This window comes from Pseudopodoces humilis, chromosome 14, assembly GCF_049639895.1.
Source record: "Pseudopodoces humilis isolate 2021_Gansu_Grassland_sample_001 chromosome 14, ASM4963989v1, whole genome shotgun sequence".
In the NCBI taxonomy this organism is placed as follows: domain Eukaryota; kingdom Metazoa; phylum Chordata; class Aves; order Passeriformes; family Paridae; genus Pseudopodoces; species Pseudopodoces humilis.
In genome coordinates this window covers 4,246,101-4,267,374 of record NC_142213.1, presented here as the reverse complement: position 1 = coordinate 4,267,374, position 21,274 = coordinate 4,246,101, and the positions used below count along the sequence as shown (strand labels likewise).

General features: G+C 40.3%; 1 protein-coding gene across 1 annotated transcript; it reads right to left on the bottom strand.

Annotated features, from left to right (window-relative positions):
* Positions 1-7,891, bottom strand: MPHOSPH6 (M-phase phosphoprotein 6). The gene is made up of 5 exons (XM_005528173.3): positions 7,758-7,891; positions 4,215-4,327; positions 2,569-2,659; positions 1,461-1,558; positions 1-1,009 (listed from the first exon to the last, which is right to left on the bottom strand). The coding sequence occupies exons 1-5, from the start codon at positions 7,806-7,808 to the stop codon at positions 844-846; spliced, it is 519 nt and encodes a 172-aa protein (XP_005528230.1). The 5' UTR covers positions 7,809-7,891; the 3' UTR covers positions 1-843.
* Positions 7,892-21,274: the final 13,383 nt, after the last annotated feature.

The window sequence follows — 21,274 nt, the reverse complement described above, 5'->3', positions numbered from 1 at the left end:
TCCTTGTATCAGACTATATTAAGCATAATTTTTTTACATTAAATAAGTTAATCCACAATCATTAACACAAAGCCCCACAGTTTTTATTCAGCTTTCAAGTATGTTTCTGAAAATGTTATTATGCTTTTGTGACAAGACTTACATAATTACAAGATTGGATTTTTTTGCTGAAAAAGGCAAAATTAGCAAACTTCTTTTGGAAGGCAGAAACTAAGACTCAATCTGCTCAGATGTCAAACTGAAAACGTCGCCCAATATTTGGCTTGCTGAATAAAAAAAAGTTTCACTACAAAATCCTCGATTTTAAAATAAACTTTATAAAAAATAAAATTCAATAAAGTGGATTTTATCTCTGTTCTTACCATCTTATTTTTAGCACAGTAAAGAAGCTCAAAAACCAGGCATGTTTCTGCTTTTTTCAATTTGAAGAGAGCGCAGGTTTCATTTTTGTAATAAAGCAAGCAGTGAAAGCTGAACTGCCTTACTGAATTGGACACAGCTCATCTTTACTCCAAATACTTCTTTCAGATGTTATCCTAAATTGTAAATAATGTTGCTTTTGATTGCATGCAACACTTAATTTAACTATGCAGAACATTTAGAGACTGACAGGACGAGTGCCCCACTCATGAAAAGCTGCTGAGAGAGGAAAGGATGTACAACATCCATTATATAAACACCCACTTTGGAAAGTGTCTGTCCTGTGGATGGTAGAAATTTCAATGAGAACAGAACAGATTTAGAAATCCACCCTTTACATTAAATAGCAAAAACTCCAAACAATCTCCAGTTCTTGGTACTCTGGTAGGCATTAGGTAACAAGTTCCACTTGTGCAGTTGACATTAATCCTGAGGTTTTAAGAACATTTTCTTAGCTCTTTTACTAGGTCTTGTGTTACTATTCCCCTCTTCAATTTCGTCATCTTCATCTTCGTCATCATTCTTGAGTACACGTTGGTCCCTTTTTCTCAAAAATTTCTTCCCTATTGTTCCCACTAATGTTTCATATCTGTAGAGAGAATAAAAAAAAATTACACCTTTTACTAAAATCAGAAGAAAAATTGTGGAGCATATCCTAAACCTATTCCACAATTTAAGTGGTGTAAAAAACCTGGTCATTAAAAGCTTGGAGAAGCACAAGTACTACATGACTTATTACATTATTATTCACTCTGATAGTTTCAATTTGTTAGCAACTGGTAACAAGGAGGGAATTAGCAGGGAATACCTGGATATCAAAAGGCAGAAAACCCCTACAAGTTATTTTACCCCCAAAATGTGATGGAGATTCAAGTGAATATACACCAGCATTCCTGGAAAATCAATTTGGTTCAGTTCCATATTTATTGTGGGCTTTTAAAATTTTGTTTGTTTCTTTTTGGGTTTTATTTCCCCACATATAATACAGTAACCTATCATATTCCTAGATAGTACTGATTATGTCATAAAATGTAACTTACCTTCTGGCCATTTCTTCATCTGACACATCAGCCTCCATTTTATCATCCTCTTCAATTTCTTCTTCCTTGCACTTAGAGTTCATTTGGATCATTAACTTCTGAAAATGAAGTGAGAAACAGCTTAAACATGTAACCATGACACAATGGCAACAGTGCTGAAATTCACTGCTAGAAGAGCACAAAAGGTAAGAATACAATTTAATAATTATTTTCTGTTCCTTCTTATGCTATTGTTATGAACTCATGAAGAAAAGGCAACATGCCTGTCTGTTGCTAAGCTGAGCTTAGAGTCTGCCTTTGGGAAAAAAGGCAACAGAGAGACAGTGTTTTCAGTGTATTGTCCTACTCAAACATCCTAAAGGGCACTACAAACATCTCCAGGAGACCAGAGAGTTAGATCATAATTAATTTTTCATCGTGATGTTAGCACACAGACCTTGAGATGGTTTTGTTAACAAGAAAGAGTATCTTCAAGGATTTACAGTAAAAGCCATGAAGCAATCATATGCTGAGTCACAGGGGCAGCAAGTTCAAAGTAACTAGAAGAATCCCCTAGTAAATTACCTTGCACAGCCTTCTGCAAATCTCTTAGCCTTTACACCTTCATCCTCTGCTTCAGTTCAGTGGTAACCTTTTTATTACTGTCCCTGTGTACTTCTATCAGCATGAATCATGACAGAAAGAAATTAAAGACTCTCCTGCCCAGCATTTTTACTTTGGAACTCTAAGCCATTACTTATACAAGTAAGTGCTGAATAAATAGGGTTGAATGTTTGTAGATTGGACTCTGCATTCTATATCAGGAGGAAAAGTGAGCTTTTGTTTTGGTGAGCAGCATGTGGGATGGTTTCTCCTCACTTCAGGGAGGGAAAATCTGCAGGAGTCATGCAATTACTGACCAACAACACAGGAAGGTAAAAAGATTCTATTTACCAGATGGGGCATTGATCAACATTTAGGGTTGAATGATGGGGTTTCTGGACATGGGAGGATTTATGGAAGGTGCTGCAAAGGCCAATAAGGCTGCAGTATAAACACTCAAATCTCCATCCCCAAGGGCTTCAATCCTAATGTGAGACAACCCCAAACCAGGACACTGATATGGTACCTCAACTTCTGGATTGAATCCTTTGAAGGACATTCGGCCATAAACGAAATCCTCACATCGCAGAAAGCTTCTCTCTTCTATTATACAGCTCCTGCATGAAACCCCAAACCCAGCACTTTGTCAAACCATGCACTTTAAAATAATCAAATTAAACAAATGCAAAAAGGATGTGCTGTCTTCCCCCCACACAAATAAACAAAGCCACAATGTATTTTAAACCATCAACTACTTTCTGCGTAATTGCTCTGATAAATCTTTCAGTACAAGGAGCTTGGAGTGCAAAGGAATCCTTTTTACCAGTAAAGCTGTGCCAGTTCCACAAGCAAAATTAACTCTCCTGACAAAAAGCACTCTTTGCTGGTATGGTTCCACCTACATTAATACTTTTGCCAGAATAAAAATACCACATAAATATCACTCCCCAGGTGGCACTACTATACCAGCAAAAGCTTCTAATTAATTTTTCATTGTGCTGTTAGACCTGGCATTAGTTGAGTCTGTCAGGGTATAAAACACTGTGTCACTCTCTGTTCAGCACACAGATTTCCCCCTTCTCCCTCCTTTTTTTCCTCTTTTAATGAGCATGGAGTGAGAAAAGAAACACGACCCTGAGGCATTCATAATACACGTGTCAGATAAAAGTACTTCCATGGATTGTTCCATCCTTTTCCTCACACGTGTGTACCAGCTCCCTCATCATCTCCCATGTAAGTCAAACTGTCATGATCACAGAACTTAGGCTGAGGAGATTGAGCTCATTGTCCTGCCTCAAGGCAGTATCAGTTACATGTGTGCCATGGACAGCAGAGGTCCAGCTAACCTGTCCTCAAAAGACTTCCCACGATGAAGAATCCAGTGTCCCCTCAGGCAATCTACTCCAGAGCTTCAATAGCCTTATCCTTACAAAAGTTCTCCCAATGTCCAGCTTCAACACGCCTTGCTGCAACTGAAGCTCAAATACCTTTTTGTCATATCCACCAAGAGTAATGGAAAAGAGTTTATCAATGGCCTTGTTCAACTAGTTAATTCCTTGAGTCCCAGCTTTTTCAAAATTATGTATGTTCTCCCTCAGTGGAATTTTTTTCAGTTTTGAAAGGATGAAACCCAAGCAATTTCAAAAGTAGTCCTCCTGCTATTTAAAGCACATTTCTAAAGAGCAGGACACAGTTTTCCTTATTAGCTAAGCCTTCCTTTATTTTTGCCATTATCTCTCCTATTTCAGAACTAGGATTTGAAGTGAGCTGGACACAAGATGACAGAACTGTTCTGAACTGACTTTACCATGTGACTAGAGCTGAATCTACTAACACAAGGTTTCAAACTTCTTTTTCCAAGAGAAGGGGAAAAGCAGCAATGAATGAATTGGATCCTGACTGAAGGAAACTAATTACATGCATCTAAGAAGAATGTGAGTGAAAGAAAACAAAACACAGAAGAATTGAAAGTAGGTCAAACTACACTAGGCAACCTCAAGAACAGCCATAAAAATAAGTAATAAAAAAAGTTGTAATGTCAGTCTGTCACTATTTTTGCTTCTGTTAACTGGTTACTTATAACATTTACCTTACAGGAAAAAATATGAATATGCTATTTCCATTTCAAAACAATACAATGATGATCAGAAATACAAAAGATTACAAGCTTACTCTTTTTCCTTTAGATCTGGTACATCAAGATACCAGTGTTCTTCACTAATTATCTTCTTCTCTTCTTCTTCTAGTTGTTTTTTAGTTTGTGAATCCAAACCCCTTTGCATGAACTACAAAGAAAGACAGAAACACACAGCTTCAGTTTTCTGCATCATGAGTATCTTCTGAACATGCAGTAATTACATGGTGGCAATTATCCATTACATAATGTTTAGCAGTTGATAACAAAGTAATATTTTTTTTTGTGATTTTTTTCGCTGAGTTTGGTCAAAGTTTGGGCAAACAGACAATGGAAAATTAAAACAGCTGCTGATCACAGCTGTCTACTGAACGTCAACAGTCAGTCACACCTGTATTGACATATAAAGAAACAGACCTGTCCTGGCTAGTTTTGATGGCTTGGAGTTGTCACAATTCCCTAATTTTACTAAGGTTTTTCTAATGTTTCAGCAAAGGCCAGAAAGAAGCTAATGGTGTTGAAGTTATTCAACAGTACATCAGGAACCAACTCCACCCACAGACACTGGAGCTCAGAGCTAGAAGTCATACCAGGCTGGCCATTTTTTGAAACATCTATACTTTCAACCATCTTCTTCTTTTCTCAGATTTAATGAACTGGATTGTGTTTGTAGCTCTGAAGGCACAAATCTTCCTTTGGAAGTGGAAAAATATAAGACTTTGAAACCAGACTATGAAGAAAAGTCCTCTGTATCCAGCTGTGCTAAAGGAAGATGTTCCCAGCTCTTCAATTCTCACTGACCCACTGGTCCAGCACTGTATTTAAGCATCTGCTAACTCACCACAGGAACAGTCTGCCAAAATAGCTGAGACCAATAACGAAGTTCAGGGCAAGACTGTTATTTTTTCCTAATACAAGGACATTCCTGTCACTTGCTTCCTCAGTGATAACCTCTGTCAGATGATGGGAACAGGCAGGTAGGAACAGTAACCTCTCAACAGCTGGGAGTAGAAAAAGACATCTGTCACAGCCTATAAAAAACTGCTGAGAGCACAGAACTACAGACCTGAGGCCTGTGAAACAGCATTTTAATTTCCATTTGTCTTAAGTCAGGTGCCTGAACTGAGTGACAATTAAGTCTAAACAATGTCAACGAAACATGCTGGGAAAAAACAGAACTCTTCAAAATTTTATGGTGATAATCCACATACTCCCACCTCCTGCAAAAGTTGGGACTTCCCTGAGGATCAACAGGAAGTGTTTGAATAACCTGTCAGAGGTCAACATTTATACCAATCTAACTGCCAGACAGAGGCAAGGCTAACAGTCCTGTAAAAATATACAGGTGATATAGGTGTGCAATAAATGTACTATAAACAACCCACACATTTTTTTTCAGTCCTTACAAAATGCCCATCCAAACCAAACTCAGAAGTAGAAGCCAACAGAGCTAGTGTCTCATTTTCCATTTCTATTTGCATCCACTGTACAAGATCTTTAATGAAAGAAAAAATTGACTTCCATTTTCTGAGTCGATTCAGAATATGTCAAAGCTTTCCAATTAAAATTACAGTATCTTCTTGAGGAAAATAAGTGAATCGATCATGTGGAAAAACATATTGCTCAAGGAAATTGGTTAGCCAGTCAGAAATCTCAACATAAGAAATTCTTCTACAAGAACCCAATTAAATAATCATTTCACACTCCATTTTAAAGATTATGTTCCTAAAGATTACTACAGGAAAAACCTAGATAAAAATTATGTGATCAGGTTTCTCTCGAATGTAAACACACACTGATAAATTAAAAATATACCCATTGTGGTAGGCACAGAATATGTAAGTCAGTAACTGAGGAGTTGTTTGGGTGAGACCCAGACCAAATGCTGCAAGATCTTAAAGTTTGTCTCCATGTGGCCCAGGATTTACTGCAAATGGTCCTTCCAACACCACCAACCACACGTCACCTCTGGGCACCACTTCATCCATCTGCTGAATTCTGGTAATCCATTGGATCACTACCTGCAGAGGCAGCTGCTAAAGGCTTAATTAAAACATTTGTAAACAGGAAGATCTGCAGAAACAAAGTGCTAAATACAATATCTGCGTGTGACCTTTTCAAAACCTACTGATCTCTTCAAAGCTGGTTAGTACTGCTCAGACTGTGAACCTGCAAATGTCATGGCAGCACATTCATGTGGCTGGTTCTGCACGGCCTTCCACAGAAAACCAATCTAAAAACCTGCTTTTGAAATCTCCAGGGGCTTAGTGAACTGGCAAACAACAGAAAGAAAATTTTCATTTAAAAAGTGTATTATATAAAAATAAGGGAAAAATAATGATGCTGCCATCAAGGTTATGGGAGTTTGACTGTGTCACACATTGGTGGCTGACTCAGTTCAACACCTACTCCCTTTTGAAAGTGAGGCAAGATGTATTTTGTCCCTTCTGTGTACAAGTTTTAGATTTAGCAGCATCTGTTAATTAGGGTAAATAGTCCATCATCCAACTGTAGCAGAGTGCACTTTACATGAAAAATTGAACTTAAGTCAGCTAACTCTTTTCAGTCAGAATGTGAAATATAGGCCCATCTAAATATGTGGGGGGGGGAAAAAATGGCTGAATAAAACATCACAAACAAGAAGGGCCACAAAGACCCCATCATATTCAGTTAGAAAAATTGAATACTTACATTAAAAAAAAAAACCAACTCAATATTTCCTGCTTGTTTTCCAGCAATAAAGAACCATCAATCAGAGGAGGATGTGCTCTACTGAATTAGGAGTTGTAGTACATGGTGTGAAGCAGAATCCATTAGCCACTGACTAGAGACTAATTTCACACTGGTGACACGAAATTCACAATTCCAAGGGTAACAAGCACATCGGGATGTTTCTAAGATCCCTGGCATTTATGAGTTGGGAAAAATGGTAAATTCTGGATATTATCCCCATTCAGGGTTGGGATTTTCTTAGCCAGCAAGGTAAACAGGAGTAAAAATGGTCACAAACCTAAACTTTTTTTCCTCAGTACTAAAAGCCCCACCCCCAAGTAAAGCAAGCAGCACTGATATTTGCATTTCGATGTGCTGTTGAAATCTTTAATTTAATAGATTTAAATTCACAATAAGCAACCCAGCTGCAGAGGAGCGAGGCGGAACGAAAGCCCTCCCAAAAGGTGCGCTGGAGCTGCCTCTTGAGGCCAGACTTCTGCTGGAATCATGAAGTTGCTCTCCGAAGCTCCGAAGGGTCGTTGTGCACCGAACCCCGCAGTCTGTAACCCCGAGCGCGCTCGCCGCGTTCATCAGCTCGGTGCCGGCAGCAGCGATGTCCTGCCGGGGGAGCAGCCCAGCAAGCCCGGGAGGGCCGGGGTGCGGACCGTGGTTAAACACATCTGTACCCACAGCGCGGGGCCGGGGATGGGCACGGGAATGCCCCACACGAACGCTCCGGGACGGCCGCGTGTGGCCGGGGCCACCCACCCCAACCATGGGTACCGGCACGGCCCGGTCCTGCCGCCCCGGGGCCGCCGCTTCCAGCCCCCCGCAGGCCTCAGGCACGCCCTCCCCTCCTTCCCCCTCACCTTCATGCGCAGCAGGTTCTTGGACAGCTTGGTTTTCACCTCCCCGGCCATGGCGGCCCGCAGGCCGCGGCGGATCCCCGCGCTCGCGTAGCGCTGAAGCCGCGCACGCCGCGGGAGGAGCGGGCCGAGGCGGCGGCGCGGCCCCACCCTCCGGCCGGGGGCGGCCGCGGGCACTGCACCCTGCCCACGCCCCGGGAGCCGCCGGGGCAGCGCTAGTGATGCAAAACCGGCTATAGAAATAAACTTTACGGCTGTGCGGGGTGAGGGAGGTCGGGGGTGTGAGCAGGACATAAATCCGCTTTGGTATGAAATGGTAAATCAGTAGGGGAACCTACATGCCTTACCCATGCTTGTGTGTTGTGTAGTACTGCCGGCTTACAGCTTCATCCATAATTTGATGATATTTCAAAAAGAGTATAAAATAGATCTCACACTGGCATTTGGAGACTGCTTGACTTCATAAGCTTTTAATTTTTTACTGTCTGCAATGACTTTTATTTATAAATAAAATCACAAAAGGGTCAAATGTCATTAAATCTGGAAAGTACACAAATTCAAAGATATTACAAATAGCCTGAAAGCTTTGTTAGTCCTGAATTGTGATTTGTGAATTCAACGTTGGCAGCGTTGTTGTTGCACTGCCACGCTGGGCACTGGGAGCTGAGGAGGAAATCCTAATAGGGAATTGCCAGCTGACTCCTAGTCAGAAGCATGTACCACAATTTCTCTAAATATCCTCATAAATCAGATTTCTGATGCCTGCTTTGACATTTGGCACATAAACTGGGTGATAAAGCAATGAGAGTGAGGGTTCAGTGTTCAAAACTTTAATAAACTGGTGCGCTCCAAAAGACAATTTAGGGAGAAAAGTTCCTGTATATGCGTAAAGCTTGAAGAACTCTGTAAAGATTTATGCTCTAATAGACTCCACAGAAAGGTATAATGAAGGACAAAACCTGATTGCAGTGGGAAAGGAGTGAGAATTATCCATATCCAGGCATCCTTATTGCACATTTAAGCTCAGTGGACTAAAATGACCACAAATGCCAATGAAACATGGAGCCACAAATGCTTCAAGGCAACGTCGTAACACTGCATGAAAATATTTAATTTTCGTGTAGGGAAGGCACCTTCATTCCCAGGCTCTGTAAATGAGTTGAAGCTGTTCTGAAGTTCAAGGCCCCAGTGAGAAAGTCACATTGTTATTGTGGGAGCTATGCTGTTTAGCTCCTTCTCTGTTCCCTTTCTCATTAACAGCTATCATCCCTTCCCAACAAAAGAAGGCTGGGAAGAAATTTGCCATTTTTTGAATACAAATATTCGTCAAAGAATGAATATGTTTGAATCTTAGTGAGAAAACCAACAGGGGAAAGCTGTTAATTAATGTAATGACACAGTACAGCCAGAATCTGTCCATTTTTGGTGTTATGTTCTACTTGCCATACATTTTAATAATGCATTTGCTTTTTGTTGATCATTGCAAATCAGAGCCCTGTGTTTAATTGCATGGCCTTCAATGTCAGGGCTTTTCTGAACAGTTTCAGTTCATTTACAGTCCAGAAATGTACTTTGAATGATTTCTTCTAAACACTGTGCTCTCCTCAGCACTTTGCAGCCACTGAGCTGTGCTAATGCCTGGCTTTGCTTGGTGGCCTTTGCAAGAGCTGTTTCTGTCCCTCCATCCTGCAGAACATCCCAGCTCAACAATTCCTCAGCAGACTCTGCTCACAGCCTGTTTGGGGTTTGGACACTGCACACAACAGCTTCTCTCTACCTTGGTTGAGAAGGAGCATCCTGCCCCCAGTTCTTTGGGAACTGCATTCTAATAATTTACATCACCGCGCAGTGTATAACTGGGATGGGGAGAGTGCAAGGGGTTTTCACTTTATCTAACCATGAAGATTGTTCCTGGTGCTCCCTGGTCCCCAGTGCACCCCATGTCTTGGTGCTGCACCCCAGGCTTGCACGGAGTTGCTGCCGCTGTCTGTTGTCAGCTAAAAACCCGCCTCAATACAGGCAAGGAGAAGCATTTTGCAGTAAAAGCAGTATAGGTTCTGTGATGTTTATTTAGAAAAGTGGAGATTGTAAAAAGGCTGCCAAAGAACGTGATCTATTTTGGCAGTAAAAAAGTCCAAAGGAAATTTTTGGGTTGTATCTCCCATCACTTGAATTGGATGGGGAGGTTATAGATAACAATCAGCTGCCTTGTGGACCAGATTATACTGTCTGGTAAATGCGAAGACACTCCATTGATTGCAGGAGAAATTTTTATGATTTACTGGTGGTGGTGGAGGCACCTCAGCCCTGTAAATATGCCTGCTTCTGAAGTGAGGGTGAGGAGAATTAGGAGAGAAAAAGAATCTCTCTTTATTTAGAGAGGAATCGAGGGTCATTGTAAATGACAATTAGACACCACTTCCACACCTGCAAGTGCTGCACAGCAGCTCCATTTTCAACCTGGAAATCAATTTATTTTTCAAAACAAAAATACACAAGGAAATAACTCGGGGGAAAGGAGTTCCATCTCATCAGTGATCGTACATTAAACAAGCAGATAAAAGATTTTTCTTCCTAGGAAATGTGGTCCCTTCTCTCTCTAGTAATTACAAAAGCCAAATCAAAGTTGTCATTAACATTATTTAAAGAGTAGTCTCTCTTGGAGCAACACATGTGGCAGCTGTGAAGTAATTTCACGCCAATGGGATCTAATTTGAGGGAACTCGTGGCTTTTTCATAACCTTTTATTTATTCATATTCTCGTAGTAGTGTGACTTTAGTGCAAAATGGGTATCTCAAACCTTACAGCAACCTAGCAGTTGATTTGTTTTCCTATGAGCTGTCTTTGAATTCCAAAGCAGCTTTTTACAGCTCTCAGAATACCTGAAGCCTTTTCCCCACCCTTGCAAATATCAAAATTCTTAGAGTATGACAGGCGAATCATTAATTTGTGTCAAACTCCTCCAGTGTGTTTTAAGTAAGGACATTATGTGTTTTTCTCTGTGAATGAGGAGAAGCAGATGAGAAGCGGAGCTGCCGGAGGTCTGTTTGCAAACCTGAGAGGAAGGTGTGAAGTGCTGCGTGCGGCTGGGTGTGATCAGGAGAGCAGTTTTGTCCCCTGTGCTCCCCACGGAGAGAGCGTGAAATCCTCCACGTGGCAGAGGCGCCGTTTTCACGGGGAGGACTCGTTCTTCATCTCTCCTGCTCCCACCCCGCTCGGAGCCGCTAATTCATGCGGTGTATTGACAGCCGCTGAGGTGCTGCCTGCCGGGGGATTTGTTACAATATTCATCACCTTTGGTGCGCTCATGTACAACCCTCGCTGCTCATCCCGCTTTGTACCTCATCCACCGAGGATACGGGGAGCTCCAGCTCTCCTTCACGCTGCACTGAATCACCCTCCTCGCTTTTGAAGTCCGCTTTTCTGGCATTGACACCGGTTTAGGTGGCAGCTGACACACAGAGGATGTTCTAAATCTCTGCCCCCCTGTTCCTCAGCTGATTTTCCTGTGGATGGGGATGATATGGAAAGAATGCAGCAGGAGCCAGACTCCTGAAATTTGGGTAACAAATATATATCATATATATATATATATATATTTTATATATATATATAACTATGCTGTAAGTACAGTTAATGTTGCTGACTCTTTCCTTCAGCAGTTCACAATTTATGCAGCATGGAAAGGTGTGGTTTAAAAATGTTCTTGTTTCAAAACAGAGTTACAAAATCTCCAGAGCAACTAAGATGTGTCTTTGGATAAAATGCCTGGTGTCGGTTTGGGAGAGGACAGCTCGTTCTGAGTGCTTTTGGCTGGTCCAGTGGCAGGGTGACCTTTGTATGAATAAATAAAGTAATTCCTTTTTGATTACAGAAAGAACCAGCCTCATAATGGTAGCTCCCTATATTCTGCTGTCAGCTGAAGTGGTGGAGAGAACACATGCTGGTCTGTCATTCTGCTGGCATGTGGAGAAGCCTAAATATTTGAAATTATTTGATAAATCCCCATGTTAGTAGTCAGAGCAAAGAGAATGACTGCAGAATGGCGTGGAGCATCTTTGCTTTCCTTTAAAAATCAGGAGGCTTTTAACTTTCTGGATTTGATGGAAACACAATTAAAAGAGAAAAGGAAAATATCACCCTCCGCTTGTTAACTATAAAAATGCAATCCAGCAGTGCTGCTGGTGCTTTGCTGTTTCCCAGGTCAATAAATGGCTCCCCTGACTTTAATAAACATTGATGCTGCAGGCTTGTTCTACAGTGATTGAACATTTTTATAGTTTCAACCACTCGCATTGCATGAAAGCTTTAAGATTTTTTTCTTTTTTTTTCCACCCCTCTTTTTCAGGAGGGTTGGTTCTGATTGATTAAATTGTCATTTTCAGAGTTAGTTGCTGAATTATAACTTGGCATTTTTAACCATGTGATTTGTTTAAAGAGACAGCGTTTTGATATAGCAAAACAGCTGAGAATTTTTAAGCAGTAACAGGAAATTTTGCTCACTTTGTTCTCAGCCTTTCATCACTGCCTGACAAAAATGCTCCTGAAAACAACATGACGGCTATGATATGAAGAGAAGGTGCTTAGATCCATGCTGACTTCTTTATTCCATCATGGAGCTGATCTGTGCAGAACTATATTGCTAATAGTTGGATACCTCATTGTTGTTCACGTGTTTATCTTTCCAAGGAGGAAGGAAGGGAGGGAGGGGGAATTAGGGACATAAAATGAGTGCCACCCAATGTGATATGAAGTAGCAGCACTGTACTTTGGACCAACCCCTTAATACGCACGATGGATTTCTTTGCACCAAAATGATGGGTTCTGAGTCAAAAACCTGAAAGGATTTCACCTAAATCCAAAATGAGCCTGGTTCAAAGGGACAAAGACCTCGTAATTCTTTAGAAACAGAAAATCACATCCACGTGATGATGCATTCAGTTTCATTTAACCAGCTGCCACCTTCCTTCTCTATGGATAACTGCTGGGTATCAAGGTCTGCTTTTTTTTACTTTCCTTCACTCCCCCCAATTTAAATCTGTATTCAAGACAGTAAAGCTGAAGTAAATGAGACTCACATAAAAAACATGTGTGTTCAGATTGTGTTTGAAAAGAAAGGCCAGCAAAACTGTCCTCTAGAACATAACAGGATATCTTTTGCTTTTGATTTACAGTGCCTGCAGGGGACACAGGATAATCTAATGGCCTGAGTATGGGAGATCTTACACTGCAGTGTTACCCTGGTCAGACTGAAACAGTGCTTAGCAGTGGAAATCTTAGGGTATCAATATGAAATACTGCAGTCCAATTATACTTCTGCTTGTACACTTTCCCTTTCTGGCCATTTCAGCTTCTGCTCTGAAATAATAACTTACAACAGCACAAAGCAGAATTTCAGCAGTGAATTATATCCCTGGCCTGTAAATTTAATTGCAGGGTATTGCAACTAACCCACTGTCCATCTTGGTCCCTGGAATTTTTCTGCCTCTTCTGCTTTTATACCATTCATTTGAGACCCTTAGAAAACACAAAATAGGTGCCCAGAAGGAAGGTGAATTGTGAAGGGAATGTTTTAACTTCTTACCTGCCATCAATTCTTGGTGGTCTTTAGCTAAGCAGGGAGGTAGGGTTCACCAGCAGTGGGGTCAGGATGAGGTGCTGCAGGCTCTGGATGTTTTCCTGCAGGGTACCTGGAGTCAGGAGGACAGTCTATAAGCACCAGTTTGGATTCTGTCCTGCCAGTGAAGTGCTGGGTGTCCTTTTCCTCCCACATCATGTCTGGAAGTGGAGCCGGGGCAGGTGTCAGATCTGGGCTCTGATTCAGCACAGCAAACCCAGTGTTCCTGACACTGCTGTTCTGATCAGCTGAAGGTTCCACAGCAAGATGTTGAATGGCCTGACCAAACCATTTATATCAAAAGCAACAAAGATATTCTGTGGTTATCATAAATACAATATGATTACAGTAGGACAGTTACTCATGTTTGTTTCAAAATCATATTAAGGTCATTTTATAGGCTGGTGAAATAAGCTGTAACATGAAAAAGAGTAAAATATTCATTAATGCCATAATGATTTATATCACAACATTATGGGGTGGCACACTTTGCCTCAGACCAGTTCCTCAATGAATATTTTTCTAATTTCCATAAGTAATTGACCTCTCATTAGCAACTCATTAGAAAAATTGAGGTGATGTGACAAAAGCAAACCCACTGCGACAGAAACTCTGCATATGCATAAATCATTGAAAACTTGAACGGATCCAAAATGAAGGACCACAAGAACCTTGCTTTCTCTGACTCTAAAAGGATTTTGTTTACACCTGTGAAATTAAACACTTTTCTTTGAATATGTATATATATATATATATGTATATCCTTAAATCCGTACTTTGGCTCATGACTGATTTTCAAACACTGAACATTCACTTCTCCTTGCATATAACTTCATAGGAAAAAGAATGAGCCAAATAATTCAGACATGTGTAAATGTAAGTCTATGTCAGGTGCTGGTACAACTGTGGACACTGAGGTTGGAAAAATGGAATACAAATTTTGGAACATGGACTAAATATAAAGCTTCATTTTGGAAGCAAATAAACATCAGCTGGTGCTTCTCACTGACTCCATCCTAGAAGTAGATACCTTCCAGAAAAGGCATTGTGCTGAATCCTAGTCTGTGAGCAGTTGTTTTAGAGGGGAGGGGTCTGCCTTTTCCTTTTTATATCCACTGTTAACCAACTCAGGTATGTTAACAAACCCAAGTAATAGATTTTTCACATATTGACGTATTAACTTAATAACCTTATATATCTGTCTTTTTAGAGATCAATAAATCAATGTTGAGCTAGTTCTTCATCACTGCAATATTGTGAAGAGTGAAGCTGATATTTAATGTAGTTTTATGAGTCCTGGATGCTACTGGACAAACCCAGAAAAAATCCATTTCTTTTTAATATGTCCCTTAAAGTCCTGATGCCCATCTGAAACTTATTTGAAAGTAACTGGATTTATGGGTTCCAAGTTAGTGTTTCATTATGAAGTTACCTCAGTATGAGAGAGGAAAAAAAAATCACTGTCTTAAAGTTTTTGAAAGAGAGGAGCTGAACTGATGATCCTCCGCTGACCTTATGCAATACTGGCTAAGAAACTGCAGGGTCTAAAAGGTAAATAAAAGCAGTGGAGTAATGTTGTAAAAGAATGGGAAAAGCTACTGGCTTAGGCCTGCCCTGGGAAAAAGGCCAGTGAGAATCTCATTTTTCCTCATTTGGGAAATGTATCTGTTGTCTGGCTACCCTTCATGCAGTTTGTTTTTTTTATTTTTCTTTCTGAATTCTCTTGCAATGGACCATTGCATAGCACTGCTTTAATATGGGTGAATATCGCTCTTGTTTTGCCAAAGGAAGCAGAGGAGTGATCACCAGAAATTTCCTATTAAGGAAGAAAAATTCATTTTTGAAGGCTCACTCAGAGAAATCAGACTGCTTAGCTTTCCATGACATTTAAAAGGAAAATATTGAAAAGAGATGGTAGACAAACAGTGAAGTTTCGTGGTATATTGATTGTTTCATGCTGTGGGGCTATAGCAAGTGATTAATTTTGTGATGATGCTCCTGTGTCTTTTTTTTTTTTTTCCTGTGTTGTTGCAGGAACTGTGGTTGCATATTCAGAAAAATCTGATTTCCAATGTCTTTTAGCATGGAGAGCACCTCTTCCTGGAGCCATGACTGAACTGACAGGAAACCAAACACGGTGCAACAGCAGAAAGCTGTTCTCCAAAGATCTGTCTCAAGTCCAACATCTGCTCTAGGATTTCCAGGACTGCTACAGAAATGGAGCTTTTAAACTCCTGGACATGATGGAATAAACCATCCTCATCAAGCTATCCATGCATCTCTCTGCACAGCACTGTCTGCTCCTTCGAGCCCACCCTTTCCCCTGCAGTTACCCCCTGCTACACTGCCAGGGTGTCAGATGGGCAGCATTTCTTTGGGATTTAGGAACATATTTGGATTTCAGCCAGACATGGAAGATATACATACATACTTCCTCTTATACCCACGCACATACTCAATATATTCCTTTACATATGGAATCTGAATCAGTAATACTAAAAGTCTGAAGTTGAAGGAAGGACAAATGCATTTATAGCCGTGTTTCTTGATAAGGTTTTTGTCTTTTTTTAAAAATCATTTATTCAGGCATTTTGTGGGAGTGACATACTTGATCATTGTGAGGAAATAGCACACAGCAAGGTAATTCTCCTTGTATAGATTGACTCTAAAGAAGTCCTAGTGGTAGGCTTAAAATTTATAATTTAACTGAACTAGTTAAAAACACTTCCTTTCCTTCCCTTGAAATGTAAGGAAAAAGTTCACCAGTGGCAAATGGTGAATGCAAAATATTTTTTGCAATATTTTGGATGTTCCCCTGCACTGCTTGTCTGTGGGCCCTGAGGTCACCTAGGACTGGCTGTATCTCGCTGCTTTATGCTGAAAGCTGCTCATGGGAAAAAGAGAGTGTTATGTATGATTAGGGGCCCAAACGGAATTTCCAAACCTGCAATATCATATCAGTATTCCCTGGGGCAAGGAAAGCTGCAGGTATTCAGGAACCCACCAGATTAGCAAGGAAAGGCATCCTTAATGACATCAGTAGAAGAAAATAGCAGGTTTTATTTTGTTGTAGCATGCTTTAGGTTGTAGTATGCAAAATGGTTTAATATCTCCTAAATCTCAGCTTGCCATGTGAAAAATGACCCTGTCAATTTGAAACAGAAGTAGAATATTGAGAAGTGGAACATTTTGTCTAATGGGGAAGAGCTGACATAGACAGACTGAATAATACTTAAATGGATAAAACTGACTTGATTTTGAATTCCAAATAAAATTAAAAATATTACACTAAGATTTATAGGGTATGTTTTCTGTCTGTTTTTTTCCTGTCTATGTTTGCTGGGCTTTGCTCATGTTGCCAATATTTCAGTTTAGCAGCACCATTCCATCCTTTATTGATAAAAGCCAAAGGCTAAATATTGCAAGACATTTGGCAATGCCAGTATAAATGGGAATTCTCACTTGTGTACATCCAAATTATTGATGTTTTTATTTGCAATCTTTATAAGGGCTCATTCTCAGCACTGTAATGTGGACATGAGGAATGAGCTAAGCATGAGCCAGTTTTGACTGAACACATCTGTGTCCTGTGCCCAGCCACAGGGCCAGGGTGTCCCAGCAATGCCTTTTGCCCCTTTGCCCATCCATGACTTTTCTGCTGTCCAGGATATGGGAACAAAGCAGACTAATCTTCACCCAGTGCAGGAACCACCATCCCTTATTTCCCCAGCTTTAAAGGGCTCTCCAGAACCCACTGAGTTCCTGCAAAATGTGTTATCATATCTGTTCAGGGCAAGGCTTTGATCTGAGGACACTATAGGGAAATTCTTTGAGCAAATGAATTTCTGAGAATTTTCACTAGCCACTATAAAAAGTTTTATCTGTGTAATTTTTTTCTCCCACTCTGCTGTATAAACAAACATGACACTTTATTCTACAAAGTGATTTCTTTCTGAATTATAGAACCATGGAAAAAGCATATAAAACCCACAAACCTTATTATTTTTGTATTCTTGAAACTCAGAATTGATTTAAACCAAGTTCAGCCAGCAATATTTCCTCCCCATCTGAGAAACTATATCCTGAGCTTCAGACTAAAGTAAATTTTTATAGGCATTTTGTAATTATAAACCCTCAAGAAACGGATTTTGTAACAGGGACACGGGCACAAAGCTTACCTGTAGTTACTCTGCCGAGCGCTGATGCGGAGAGGCTGAAAATCCATCCTCCCAAGAAGGAGCTTATTAAAAGACAGCAGTGGTTTTAATGACATTACTTGTGACATCAAAATTACTTCACTTAGAATCACAGAGCATCTCTGTTTCTGCATTTTTGAAGGTCCAGGGGGAAAATATTGCTGCAGCCTCATAGTGACTGAGGGAAGCAATCCAGAGAGATAAATCTGCTCAGGTACTCATATCATCTCATGATGGGAGGTGTAAATTAAGCTGTTTAATTAGTACAGCATATAATACTCATCATCAGGAAGGCAGGAGAACTGTTTGGAAAACACTCTGGGTTCAGCTTTTCCCTGTAAATTGATGAATAATGGCTGAAAGGTCAGCAATAACTGAACTCAAAATGAGGGGGTTTGGCTCACATCAGGTGTATGTGGTAACTTGTGTTCTTATTAAAGCCTATAGAGATCCTGGATTGATTTTCTTGCAATATTTCAAGCCAAATGGGTATTTTCAAGCAATACACATTTCTGATTGGACTAATCATTGTATTATTTTTATCACGTCATTTGTACACAGGAATTCAAGTCAAATGCTAGCAGGGTGCTTGGCCCAGATGTATCACACCACAAGAGATTAAATCCTTCTCACTTGATCAACCTTAAATTGCACTTCTCAGCTATACAGGCATGCAAATACTTTTCAAAGATGGATAAATAGCTTTATTGCCATTTTAGAGGCGTTCAAAGACAAGAATTGTCCCCAAAACACGCACTAGCTCAGGGGCAGAGGTCTGAATCATCCCTCTGCATCCTCATCTGCATCATCCCTCATCCTACATCTGCTGAAGCCTACAGCAACATTTTCACCTAGAATATCCAGCCTCTGGCAGTAAGTTTGCTTGGCTTTTTTCTGATCTCCCAGAGTTTACTCACGGGAGGAAGGGGCTAAAGTCTGGCATGTTCTCAAAGGAGTTGTGTAAAACAAGTGGTGGATGGGAAGGAGGGGAGTTTGGTCAAACTGATGGACTGTTGCAGGCTGTTGAATGTGAAATGACACAGGCTGTGTTACAGCCATTGAATTTTAGGGATTTTTGGCATTGGCTCTTTGATCAGACAGACAATGAAGTGGGAAATGGAAAACCACAGAGAGCTCAACTTCATCCACAGAGCACGGGAGTAGGCAAAAATAGCTGATTGAATTGAATAGCAGGGCTGGGGAAGTTTTCCAAAGTTTTTCAGGATCTCCAAGGAATTTTTGGCCCATATTCTGAAAGAAAAAATCATGTTAGTCTCCCTTTCCCTAAGCCAGTTTTCTCATCCATGCACAGCTAACCCAGACACGTGGGACTGAACCCAGCTCCTTCTGAAGCCAAGGGAAAGCTCCCACTGGCTTTGGTGGAGGCAGGTTTCATCCCTTTGTGAGACAATCATATTTATATTCAATACCCTGCAACTTAAACTGAGGATTAGCAGAATTAAACTCTCCTAATTTGTATATCTCAGACTGCCAAACCGCAATTAACTTTTGTGCGTTTGAATTAATACGGAAAATTATTAACCACCCTGTCCTCATGCAATTATCATTTTACACTTCTGGAAAAAAATTCTTCAAAATATGAAAAGTAGCCTGCACCCCTGTGACCTTATCCCTTTTAATATACTTTAGTCAGTAGAGTAGAAAACAATTTTTCAGCCCACTGCTCCCATATGCAGGGGATGCTTTCCCAATGCCACTGCGGGGCCGTGCGCTCCGTGGATCCAGTGGCTTTGTGTGGGGCACTCCTCACAGCAGGACAGAGCTTTAAACTCAGTCAAGGACAACACCTGTGTGTGCAGCCCTTGGCAAAGTTTACATCCAGCTGCTTTTTTTGTGTTATTTTTGTTTGTGAAGTGTGCAGAATCAACATTGTCCCTTTTCTGCCATGCAAGTCCAAGCAGGATGATCTTTTTTTTACCCCTGGGCACAGAGCCACAGGTTGGCAGGGCAGGGTAGAGGCAGCCTGATGCAGACAGAGATTTCTGCCTTATTTTCTGCCCTTCTCTTGCATGGGCTGCCTGGGCTCTGCCCTTGCACAGCACTGGGAGGGCCCAGTTGGTTCCCAAAGCTGGCAGAGCATCAGTTTTCCCATGGGTTTTCCTTGTGCTGCACCACCCCTCCTTCAGGTGCTCATTTCCTTAAATTTAGTTGCCTTAGAAAAGCACAATTTTAAGCTATTTTTTAATTAAGTGTAGGGGGAGATATGCAAGGCCAGATATATTTTAATCGGTGTATACCCCTTTAATAATAAATGTTTGTAACAACATAATGAAATTGTTGAGCAAAAGTTCTTTTCCAGAAGAATAATTTTTAACTGGTGCAAAATGTCTCGCTGGGATTTTCTAAGGTTTTAATTTCAGTTTGAATAAATAGTGTGAGACGCCAGGCTGCAGAAGATAAAGGTGAATTTCATCTACTTCCAGCTTGTCATAATGGAAATAATAACTACTTTAGCTAAAAACAAGTTTCCAATTAGTTTCTCTAAAATAATATTATCCCCTTTTTTAATAGATACTGCAGCTCATTTTGGAACCTAATTTTTATAATATATAAACAATTCTAAAATAACTATTTCCACCAAAAAAGTGACAAACACAGATTTTGGCAGCACATGTTGGGAGCCTGTCTCTACTGAAAAGCAGTCTTTGCTTTTCTTGAGGTGGATCTTAATGAAAAATAGAAAAGCCAATTTAAAATATTCTTTAGGATGAAGACATCTTTCCTGAAAAACTTTATTTTAAATGGCTGGATAATGGTCATTAAACAAGACATTCTGGAATTATAAAAAAACCCCTTTTTTTTTTTTTGGAAAATACATAGGCTATTTATTTTAATATTGCTGTTATTTTAATAATAATTAATGTGCTTTATGGGGGGGTTTCAAGACACAGGAAAAGTGAAATAGCACTGGCTTTTAAATGCAGCTGAAATTGGCTGATTTATATATAACCCTAAATTCAGAAAATAGCAATAACTTGGCTCAGAAAAAAAGTAATCTCAGGTTAATGTGAGGATTCCTTGCAGGGATGTAACAGGACTGTGTTCTGTCTGGTCCTACCCTGGAGTCTCTGGGACAACATTCATCTTAAATACCAGTAAAGTGTAAATAAATGGACTGTTACTATTTAGGAGGGTGCTTTTTTGCACGAGAAGGAAACAAAACCTGAGCTGTGGCATCCAATGCAATGTACAGTATTTAGAGAGAGAACATGACTCTCTGTCAAAGAAGCCAAGATGTGTGGCTTTATTTATCCATCCCTGCCTAAGCAAAGAAAATAAATTTCACAAAAAAAAAATAAATTCCCAGAATGAATTTCAAAGACTTTGTATGACAAGACAGCATGAAGTAAAACAGCCATGTTAAAACCCCCACATCTAATTTAAAAACTGAATTTCATAATGCATAAACCTCTCATCATCACATGTACATTTGTGTGCAAAACTGTGGGAGAACAGATCCAGGAGACACTGATAGCTCCAGAGATGTTTTTCTAAACGTTGACATTTTGCAGTGTATTTTAGCTGTAGTTATGGAGCTGCATGGAGAGACAACTGGAAAATTATCTCATGATGAAAGAGTGAAAGACCAGACAAATAGCCAGTATCAATTTTTGATGAATGTGGCTGTAACACTGGCTTGGATGAGGGTCCTTCTAACCCACTGTGCTGTCTCTGCCAGCAGCTG